Source organism: Theobroma cacao, chromosome 9 (assembly GCF_000208745.1).
Source record: "Theobroma cacao cultivar B97-61/B2 chromosome 9, Criollo_cocoa_genome_V2, whole genome shotgun sequence".
Lineage (NCBI taxonomy): Eukaryota > Viridiplantae > Streptophyta > Magnoliopsida > Malvales > Malvaceae > Theobroma > Theobroma cacao.
Window position 1 is genome coordinate 6,264,672 of NC_030858.1, and position 11,531 is coordinate 6,276,202.

The 11,531-nt window shown below is 36.6% G+C and overlaps 1 protein-coding gene across 1 annotated transcript; it reads right to left on the minus strand.

Moving 5' to 3' along the window:
- On the minus strand, positions 15–5,463 carry LOC18588671 (sodium/pyruvate cotransporter BASS2, chloroplastic). Its single transcript, XM_007013238.2, has 13 exons — positions 4,849–5,463; positions 4,611–4,725; positions 3,885–4,002; positions 3,766–3,807; positions 3,567–3,680; positions 3,399–3,461; positions 2,894–3,021; positions 2,016–2,097; positions 1,561–1,612; positions 1,369–1,466; positions 1,084–1,242; positions 338–427; positions 15–258 (listed from the first exon to the last, which is right to left on the minus strand). Exons 1-13 carry the CDS (start codon positions 4,961–4,963, stop codon positions 181–183), a joined length of 1,254 nt encoding a protein of 417 aa, XP_007013300.1. The 5' UTR covers positions 4,964–5,463; the 3' UTR covers positions 15–180.

Here is an 11,531-nt window from a genome sequence, read left to right on the forward strand (position 1 = left end):
ATAAAAAAGCCGTCTAAGATTTCTAATTTTCTTTATTTCTACAAAAATTTCAGTCCCACATTTTTGGGGCTAATTCTCATATGACGGGAAACATTTTACTTGATCCAACAACTGGAAACAAAAGAAGAAAATTCTTTAAGATCAAACATACATTGAGACAAGAATAAAGGTGAAAACTCGTCATTCCTTGAAATCATCCTTGTCATCCACAGGAATTGGACTGTTCCTCCAATAAACAGCAAGACCACTCCCACCAAGCTGCAATGAAAGGTGCAACAAGTGTTAAAGCAGGGCTCGTAGGAAGAATATGGAAGTCAGAGTGCAAAAAGTGTCATACCGCCATACAAACCACACTAACTGCGGAAGGAACAGCTACCAGTGGATTGGTAAAATGTTTCTGGGCCAGCAAGAAACCAAGTGCAGAGCTCTGTGCATAAAACAGAATACAGCATCACTAAGCACACTAGTACTCAGGTGAATAACATCAGGTTTTGAGCAAGAAGACAGTACAGAGCCACCAGGTGACATGCAATGAGAACATCTAATTACAAAAGCTCCTGAAATAGTGAAAGCAAAATAGACAGAAAACTGTGGCAGACTTAAGAATCTGATAACTGCACTGCACTTTCAGGGCAGTAAAACATTTTCTTCTCATTTAGATGACTGTGAATACAGGAAAGAAAATACCAAGTATATCAGGTGCAAATGATAAGATGGCAGATGCTTTAGAAATGATCTAGATAAACCAACACCAGACTGATCTGAGAAAGACTATGATGCATTAGAGATTTTAAACAGAAGAATGTTCCATTCTGGAAGCTGCTTTGTGATTTGGTCATGCAATTTATGTCTTGCTTATTTACAAGGACAGTAAAACTAGTGACAGACAGAGCATCTAAAGTTGTGATACAGATTATAAAAGTTTCTCTATAACGAAGATACCGAGCATTTACCATTCCCAATAGGCATCACACATAAAACAAAATAATAATTCTTGAAAATGTCCAACATCAGTCAGACTTGTTTTAGTTGCCTAAAAAGTTCAAGAAATCTGATGTCTTAATAGTAACGAAGAAAGCCTACCTGCATTCCACATTCTATGGATATGGTACGAGAAGTGGATTCACCAAATGATATTTTTGAAACCCAGTAACCAAGGGCAAATGCAGCAGCATGTAGGAGAGCTACAGGCAATATTAGCTGACCTCCTTGAGCTTTCAAGACTTCTGACACTTGGCCAATCTTAGTATTAAAGAGACATCAACTTAAGTTCTTTACTTGGAAAGAAACTTTCAACAGAAGTGCAAAATGTGAATATTAAAGTTAAGATATCATAAATATACTTCATCAAGTATCCTGAGAACTTACAGGGCTTGCACAAAGTAGAGTGGTGAGAATAACTCCAATTAAAGGAGTCACTGAGATTATTTTTGAAGTGAATTTGGGAAAGAATTCATTGGCCAAGACTACACAAAGAAGACATTAGAATCGTATGATTGTATGCCAAAAATCATTACACTTCATGATTATTGAAGTGCAACCAACAATAATCTTCCATACCTCCTACAACTGTTGGTACTAACACAACCTGAAAAGTGCTGATAGCAAGACCCTGCAAAGATTTTTGGAAAGACATTCTTTCCATTAGAGGAATCACCATAAATGAAGGTTATGTATTTTATAATTAGGTAGATGACATGTTGAGATCTTATACCCTCCCTCTCATTTTGGTTCTATCATTTCTATCATCACTATTAGGTAATAAGGTGTATATATCTTTTAAATTTCTAATGGACCTACCTGTGTGTTTCACTTTATGTTTTGGTGGATGAATCAGTCCAAAAAATTTGGAACAGAAACCAAAGAGGCAGGTTCCATTCCCATGTATGTCAGTCACCAGAATAAGTATAGCAAGAGAGATTTAACTACCTTGACTTCTACAATATCAGTTGTCTCATAATTCATGTATTTGCCAGTTATCTATAAAGGTGATCATCAAATAAGAATAACCATACCGCAGCATCTACAGGAACAAGCTGACCTGCGAGAAGCTTTGTGAGGAGTGGTGTCATAACTATTGCTCCAATAGTTGAACACCTGCAAAATTTCAGAGAAAATTGGGGAACTTGAAGGTTGTTTAATCTTAAATTTCAAAAATGTTGAAAATGCCTTAAATCTTTATGTTATAAGTTATTATGCTTCCTTAAATACAAAAGTAATTCATATTTGAAGTAAGTTGTCTCATTAGTCATTACTCATTAGCTATCACTTCAGTCATGCAGGACCAAATAAAATCTAGGTCATCATCATATATACTCAAGGTATTTGTCATGCAATTCTATATTGTTTGAAATAGAAGCATACAAAAACCAAATAACATAAGAGAAAATTTTCATCATTGCTAATAATTTTATACTTCTTCTCATAAGCATGATGGATATAATTCCATTTCTCTGGTAAAATATCTGAATATTCCTCCTGAATTATCATTATATGGTTACGGCTATTTGTTTTTTCCTTTCCCTTTTGCATGTTGTCCAGACTCAATAATTTGTGAAGTGTGAACTGTCTACGCGCACTTGTCAAACACACTCTAGCTAGTTCTGCGCCAATCTTGCTTCCTCTACCTTGGAAGGACAAGTGACTGAACAGTCCCACAGACAAATAGATCTTTTGTTGTATAAGATCTGCCAAAGACCTTTCATAGTCAAAAGATAGTTTCTATATCTTTCCCTTCGGACTTCGAAAGAGAGCTCCAAAACAAAGAATTTTTCATGCCAAAATTAATTAGGGGATATCAAATGAAAAGGAATAGAGGGTTCATCACCATAAGTAAAAGATACTACTCTATCCAATAAAAGCATTAAGATGCATGGATGCAGTTGGATCTTACGTTGTCATGAGAACAGAAAGTGCTACATTCCCCTTAGATATATAGGTTGCAACATTTGATGCCTGACCACCAGGGCAGCATGAGACCAAAATAAGACCAGTTGCAAGTGGAGCAGAAAGTTTCAGAGCCTGAAAATCACATAGACATTGTTCAGCATTCACTTATAAGACAAGCCTACTAGAAAGCACTACAATGCTGATGAATAACATTCTACATGATGCAATTTAAATTATGTTGACTTTCATTTCAAAAACCAAATTTGGACAATATATGTCTTATTTTCTGCAGTCTTCAATCAACCTCTTTATTGAGAGATTTCTTAATCCATTAATAGCAAAAAAGTTTTCACCAGTATTCTATAACTCAAATCAAATAATATATGCACGTCATAGTTTGTAATTAGAGTGTCATGTCTTCTTGTTATGACAATGAAGTTTATATCCACAATAATTAGAACTCAACCAGCAAGAAATGAGGCATTGATGCAAAATCAAATTTGAATTACCATTGCAATAGCAAATCCTAGCATAGGCTTGATTAAATACTGAGCAAGAAATCCTACACCTACCTGCAAAATTGAAAATTAATACTGTTAACCATGTAAACACTAAAACAGTATCATTTTGTTTTATCAGCAGTCTACTAACTCATAAGAAAATATTTTGCCTCTTACAGTCCATGGGTTCCGTAGACAGCGTCTGAAATCCTCAAAGGTCAACGTCAATCCCATTGAAAGCATGAGGAAACCTAGGCCAACAGTGAAAAGATCTGTCTCTAACCATGTTACCTTTATGAGGGAATAAATGGTTAGGTAGATAAGCAACATTTGAATCATCGTTCATTAAAAGCAGCATGGAAGGACTGAAAATTACCGCAGCTGGCTTGTAGATGCCAATAATAGTTCCCAAAATAACCTGTTCATTTAATTAAAGTTAAAGATAGAAAATCAGCTAGAGTTTTACTAAGTACACCAACAAAATCAAACACACACCCACACAGGGAAAAGAGTAGTCAAAATTTCAATTATTCTCTCATATTGGTTCATCCCATTTGGCGTAGGAATATCTCCAGATACATTCGTTGCAGCCTTGCACATAACTTGCAAATTCCTGGATATAAAGATCACATCATTCTTAAGTACTCTAAACGTGCACCATATGAGAACTCAGATACCAACAAACAGTGGGTTTAATACGTTAGAAAACAAATCTAACAATGCCTCGCACTAGCAACCAAATCCATGAATATTGGAGCCGAAAAAAATGAGATCAAAAGGTACAAAGCCAGTACCAGTCATTGGTGAAGGGGCGGTAAGACAAAAGGAAACAAGAAATTTTGAATTCAGGTACACAGGTCGTAGAAAAAAGCAAGTTAATGGTGAGAGAGAGAACTGGATTAACCAAGTTTATATGAGATATTCAAACAGACTAGGGACCATGAGTTAACAAAAACTTATTATACAAGAAAAACAAGCTAGCCACCACGTAAGGTTCTTGAAGGCAACCATTTTACTAGCCTTACTTTCCTCCATTGCCAAAAAGTATGAAGTGGCACTGTGCTCTAAATTATTTTTGAACAGTCACCCCTCTGATTATCAAATCATTGGCTCTGCTTCTTTGGCATGGTCAAATTAATGAATTTAACACTGAAACAAGCACACTCAAGTTTTGTATAAAAGAAATTCAATTAAATCAAACACTTTGGTCTCAGAAACTACCTTGAAGCTGGAATGATCGAGGAAGGGGCAGCAAGAGAAACAAGGGGACTACTTGGCTTTCTTTCGATGGCCCAACCTTTTCCATTCTCAGGCACAGAAATTCCAGCCCTAACATCTGAAGATTCATGTTCAAATAAAGCATAAAGCAAAGAAATCACAGATACACCTACGTGATAAACAAGCAACTAAAGACAACCAAGAAAGCAATCATCAAAGACAAAACACAAATAAAACATACCCAGATGAGCTGCCTGTAGCCTTCTGGCAGGAATCAAAGACCATGGTCTTCTATGTACAGCATCATATGTATGCAAATTGCAATCTTTAATAACAAATCTAGACAAAGACGCCATTATGAAACTCAAAAAAAAAAACAAAGAAATATAATCAAAACACGGGTGGGTTTAGAAGGGGTTAAGAGTAGGTGAAGTACAGAGATTTGATTCTATCCGTTGAGAGCGAAGGGTTTTTGAGTAATGCCCATTTTATCCACTGGATGGTTACTCCAAAATAGCAGGGGACAAATGGATATCGATGTAATAATGAAGATGTCGTGTAAATCGAGGAACCACACGGTTTCAAAATATGGGATTATAGGTTCATCCAAATGCTGGTTAAGACATCAACTAGTTGCTGCTGACTCCTGACTTGTCTGTTGATAAGTCCACTGCCTGTTGTCGTTTGCGTGAACTCGTGAGTTCCCATTTCTCTTGCACGGTAACCATCAAAACGGAAGTATGATGGGCTATATTAGCCTTGAACTTTCGTGATTATGATCTACTAAAAAGATTGCTTTTTTTGGGTGGATATTCAATGTTTTCCTCCCCAGTGACCTTTTTGTTATTTCCTTAGTTACAGTGCTGAGAAAGAAAGAGAAATGCTTTCCATTTCAATTCGGGCGAGTAGTGAGAAATCCAAACATAAAAAATCCATGATTCTTTCATGGGCCGAGCCAAGTTCCTTTGGGGCCGCTATTATCAAATAATCAAATCGTTTGGGATGACAAGCCCATTCATTACGACCCAGGAATATGGAGACTTGCTAGGTTCATGTTGCAACCCGAGATACAAGGAATAGAGAAAGCTTTGATAGTTTGCACTTGACTCTGAGCTTAAATCTGATTTTTCTTGCTTGATCAGTACGTCAAGATCATATCAGTCTTGGCATTATGTCTCATTAAGAATTATAACCCAGTGGAGTTTAAATACATTTATAACGAACTCCAAACAAATGCTTTCAGATTAATGAAGCTAAAAACTGAAAGAGTGTAAAACTCAGCTGGTCTGATTCGATTAGACTACATAAGAGTAGGTGAAGAGAGCAGGAAAGGACAATGAGAGAACTGAGCAGACTTGTATTTTTCTTGAAATTATTTGGGCAAATACCATTCTGGCTTTACTCTAGAAATTTTTATGGTTGTCTGCAGATTTATGTGCAGTTGTCCACTGAGTTTCTGGGTTGATCAGTCGCAGGGCCCATGCAGTCGTGCAGATGTTCAATCAGATAATTAGACCAGAATGTTCCCAAAAGCTTATAGGGTACTCAATAAAAGATTGGGGCAAGAACGAAAAACAAACCTCCTATTGCCTGATAGTTTCTCCAATTCTACGTATACATGCATTCTCACAACAGAGTCTTGCAGGTTGTCAAGCCTTTTGGCAGGCAAGAGTTTGTTGTATCTTTCCCAGTCCATCAAAGATGAATGGCCACGAAAACAAAGAAGACACTTGACAATGTTGGCCCTCTTTTTGCATGGAGTTATCCTCCTCCATTGCTTGTTCGGTTAACATTATCCATTCATGGCAGGCTTTGATGCACAGTGGAGCCCCTTACAATTATTCATTTGTCTTTCCATTGAGTTAGCATTTTCGTTTCTGACTTTTATGAGCTTCTCTTTTGTGTAAATCCAATTTTTTAAATACGTAGGGGCTTTTTCTTGTGTTTTCGTTTTCTTCTGTTGGTCCGGAGTGCTTTCTCTTCTGTTTCATCTCTAGTTTCAGCTGATTGCTCATCTTTCCAGGGTGTATTGGAAATATAATTCAGTCCCCAGCTAGGACTTCCAAATAGAAATCTTGTGGATCACAGCGATGCTCTCCAACAGGGTGTATCTCCATAATGAAAACCAGGAATATTTCTTAATAGTAATTATGTTGCGATGAGTCATGAAATTAACTGACAAGAATTATATCAGTAACAACAACAACGATGACAATGATCATATGCCCTTTTGCTAATGCTAAATTGCTAATCAAGTGCTTTATAGCCTGGAAGGTTTTTCCATTTGGGACAATCTAAAGTAAAAAGTGTCCCCTTTCATTTGTCAGATGCAGATTCCATCCCGGTTTGTGTGTGTCACTCAGTTAGTACAGCACCGAAACTGCTTCCTGGTGTAAAGTAATTAAGACAGCTATTTAGAAAGATTGAATTGATGATTAGTTATAGTGGTTCAAATAGAGAACCACTTGCTTTACGTTTCGTATGGAAGATCATAGCAAGAGAAGTTTAGAGGAATGATTTTGAGGTGCTAATCACACAATTTCTTAGTAAAAGCCATCTCCAGGACGTAGAGGTTTCAGTTCCTACTGCAGCCTCTCTAGATGGCTGGGCTGGTCTCCATGATTGATGATTTAACAGTGATCAGCATCTTCACCTTTATGTTTAATTATTTTGGCACGATTCAAGCTTGATTCTGATCATAAATTATTTGGAGACTTTTTCACGTATTGCACAGTACTAGGTTTTGCAAACAATGATGATTCTCTGACAATTACATGCACAACAAATTTGAAATATAAGATGATTTCGTAAGCAATTGCACATGCATATATATCCTACATATCCTACAGCTCCACAAAAGTGGAAATTATAAAGGATCCTCGATTGAGAATTGAAAGATTATTTGCAAGAAATGATTGGTGACATTGACGTAAAAATCACAAGGATATAATCTCAACTCAAACGTCAACAATCCTGAATTATAACAAAGTCAGTGTAGCCCCTTTGAAAATTGAAGTTGTAATCACCACCCACCAACTATGTTAAGCACATTCTAGCATTTGGTTTCAAGCCATTGGCAGTAGTAGCGGATGGATTCGTTGGCTCGGAAACCTAGCTTATCCTAGATAGCAACGGTTTGTCTGTGCGGATTAGTGCAAGGTAGGAACATTTTCCAGGTACGATGTGTAATTCGATGGACATCTCAATAACTTTTTGGCCCTCTTTTAGGGAAAACATGAAAGCAACAAATTAAGAACAATGAGATTGCCAGCTTTCCAATGGAATTTTAAATCATTGATATATGTGAACATATAGGTATATATACCATTTTAGGCCCCCCCTCCTTTCATATCCATGTTATATCCATATCAAAACTACTTAAAAAGAAGAAATATATAGTGTGTCTCTTGAATCTAACTTTAGTGGTCATTAAGGATCATCTGCAGCCTGCCTTTTCCTCCTGGAGACTGTGTTGCAAGATCTTGAAGAAAAATTGAGAGATAGGACTAAATGAAAAATGGGGAAGCATGGTTTAAAAGGTTTCATCACATTTATGAATGCTGATAATAACATTGACCAAAGATAATGGAAGAGAATCGGGTCCAGCTTTCCAAAGTTTAGCTAGGGCTGAGTGAGTGAAACCAGTTCAACCTCAATTTGGGGTTCCTTCTAAATAAAATCAATGGTCATTTAAAGACAGTTGTTTGGTGAGCTAAAAGAGTAAAAACAGCAGTGGATCTATTGGCTAAGTCCCCACGAGCTTAGTTGGGAAATAAAATGCGGGATATGCAAGATCTAGCTAGGTATAAAGTAAGCATTGATGGTCAGAGCCCAGGACTCCCGACCTCCTTGCCGGGGCTCAACTAGGGACCCCTACGGGTTATTTGATGTTGCAATTGATTTCCATGCTCAACCCACACGTCGAGCCTAATATCCGTCAATGGATAGAGTGAAAAGAAATTGAGAGACTAATGCTAAAAACTCAAGGTTACGTGGCTCCAAGATGGTAAAGGCCAAAAGGAAGGATGATGACACTAACACAAATGCCCGTATTTCGACTTGTTATATATGGCAGTTCTGTTTTCGGATAATTAAAGTCGTCGTAGAATACGACCTGCACGTGCTAATTCCCTATGCTCCACCACTCAGGCAGTAGAGTCCTAGTCCAAAAGTCATCTGGACTCTCCAGTGGCAAGGGATAGTTTTCCAACAGAAATCTTATATTTCAAACCTTAATCTCATTAAATTTTTGCTAGGCCAAAAACGCAAATGGGTTGAATGACGAGATCAGACTCAGTTTCCTGACTTTCACACCACCAGGCCATGATGCTTATTGCTCCACCGGAAAATTTCACAAGCAATGGCAGGAAGCTGGAACTCTCACCTGTTTTCTGCTACTTCACAGCGAGAACTCAAGATTCAAGAGGAAGCCATGTGCCAATCCAAAAGGAAAGTTTTTGCAATCGTAGAACCAAATAAGCTTATATAACGAAGTCCTATATAAATCTTTTGTTAAAATGCTCAGAGTTTGCAGATATATTCCTCAAGATGTTTTGTCTAACGACCTCGGGTAGCATTCATTTCAATCTGCACGATTGAAGCTTGGTCTTGGTCTAATGGTATTGGATGATTTTTAATTATAACTAACAATTGTAGTGGTGGAGCTGATTCATTTTGTCAGAATCCACGGCACCACGCACCGGGAAGGGACCATGATTTACGTGGCTTTTTACTGTTGGGGTAAATGACTTCTCTTTAATACCATTTTTACGAGCACTAAAAGAATGTTAGGCGACACCTTTCTCCCCCCTCTAATTATTATAAGGACTGCTTTGGCATTAAATCTAACACAATTTTTATGGAGAGTCTTGTCCAAAAATTGAAAAAGACAATTACATACGTTAAACCTGAATTAGTAACTTAGAAAAACATATCTAATCAAATGTCCCTTTCTGTCCTAACCAAAATATCACTATCTTTATTTAATAATTAGAAAGAAAAAGAGAGAAATATAAATATATCAAGAGTCACAAAATTATTATATCTTGACCAAGTCAACAATAGTCACTATTATTATATTATGAACGTTATTAATACGAATATTACTATTTTGTCCAATTTTCATTTGTTTGAGTACTCGTCCATGATATGAATATAATAAAATACTAATTTTATGAGTATTTATTTTTTGTGAATATAATTAAATAACCCGAATTGCCGACGACTTTAGTAATTCTCCACTATATTAAGCTGCATACTGATATTGCAATACTCAAAAAAGTTGAAGTATGTAAAAAAAAAAAAAAAAAACAGAGTGTAAATTTGCTTCCACTATTGTCATTGGATCTGAAAATGAATTTGGCTTCTCTATGTCTGGGTGGGCAAACTGGGTTTCTTTTCTTGAAAGTAACAACTCCAAATTCAGGTTCCCTTAGGCCTTATAATGTATAGGAATAAAACACCACTATTTCTTTTTTGAGTGGTCCATGTGAACTTTCTTCTGGTTTCTTCTCTTCACCCTGTTCCCTTTCTTCCCTCTGCCTGAGACTGCAAGCCCCGTCTTTATAAATTTATGAAGAGTTGCAGATAAATTTGTGAATAAAAAATGATCATATTAATTAATATCGATAGACGTCAGAGATAACCATATGATCATTAACATCTTTTGTTTATTAATTAAGAGTAATAAGATTGGTGAGCAAGGAAGGGGAAGAAAAGAAATGTAGATTAGTAGTTTGGAAGATCAATTATGTTTGATGCACAAGTCATGTCAGGACATCATTAGTTTATAATGTACGCAGAATTGTTGATGTCTAACCTCCTACATTGAAATCCCAAAACCAATTCTTGTTGTAAAGTGTAAACTCCAATTTTTCTAACAGGTTGATTGAATCCCAATCATGTGGGAAAAAGAACTGAAGTTGTTATGCTTAAGATTTTAGTGATGACAGGGTTGGTAATGGACACGCTTAATTGAGTTAGAGTTTGTTATAGCCACATGATAATTTGATTTTTGTCTGATGAATGATTGAGAGTAGGGACCATATTTTAGGCAATGAATTTGATCATTACTTCATAGAGCTGGGAAGAGATGGAGGAAAAGGAAAAACTGGGAGGAGTTTCATTCTTTCTACAAGGCATTAAACTTAAGAAAAGAAGATTTAAAACAAAGAAATAAAGAAAAGGAAATGAAGGGGAAAGAAAACAAGTGGGGACAGATGTGGCAGAGCACTGAGAAGAGCAGCTGTGGCAATTATCATTGGTTGACAGGGTCCAGAATCCTGTTAATGCTTGCAGCAGGCGCAACAGGTTATGTTTGTATTGGCTAGAAATAATTCGGCAAACACTCCAGCTAGGAGGAACCATATTTTCTTTTTCTATTTTTGCTGTAATTAAATGTTAAACAATGAGTAAAAATAACACTTCTCCATAGAGTAGCAGCTGGAGCAACCCTTATTTTACATTTTATATTCAGGGTTCCCATGGCCAACTGGTCAGGACTAGGACATTTGGATTCTACAAATCCGGCAAGCCATTTCTTGATGTACGAAATGCAAAGCCATTTGTTGGAAATTGTTTGCTTTGGACCTAGATGTATGCATGAAAGTATAAATCTGTGCATAAAATTTTGAAAAGTAAAGAATATGGTCCAGCTCTCCACTTTGTTAGCTTTTACCCAAAAAGCAAAAGACCTTTATACATGGCTTTTTATCCCTGGTTGGTGTATGAAAATACAAATAAAAGAATATTAAATCACTTCAACTCTTCATATCCCCAATCCTGAAACAAGCATGAATCAGGCACCCCATTTTTCCTTATTATTTGATCATAGAAATTCAAAATTTGCACTAGGTTATAGGTGTACCTTGTCTCCAGAGAGCAGCAGTATTCAAACAAATTTAAAATTGAAGAAGACTTTTTTTC

Bases quoted from the DNA above. Each gene is read 5' to 3' on its own strand.
- LOC18588671 (XM_007013238.2), bottom strand. From the start codon at position 4,963: ATGGCGTCTTTGTCTAGATTTGTTATTAAAGATTGCAATTTGCATACA. The intron at 3,022-3,398 runs GTAATTCAAATT...TGTGATTTTCAG, and splicing joins TAGGATTTGCTATTGCAATG to GCTCTGAAACTTTCTGCTCC. The intron at 428-1,083 runs GTAGGCTTTCTT...TTTTATGCACAG, and splicing joins CCATAGAATGTGGAATGCAG to AGCTCTGCACTTGGTTTCTT.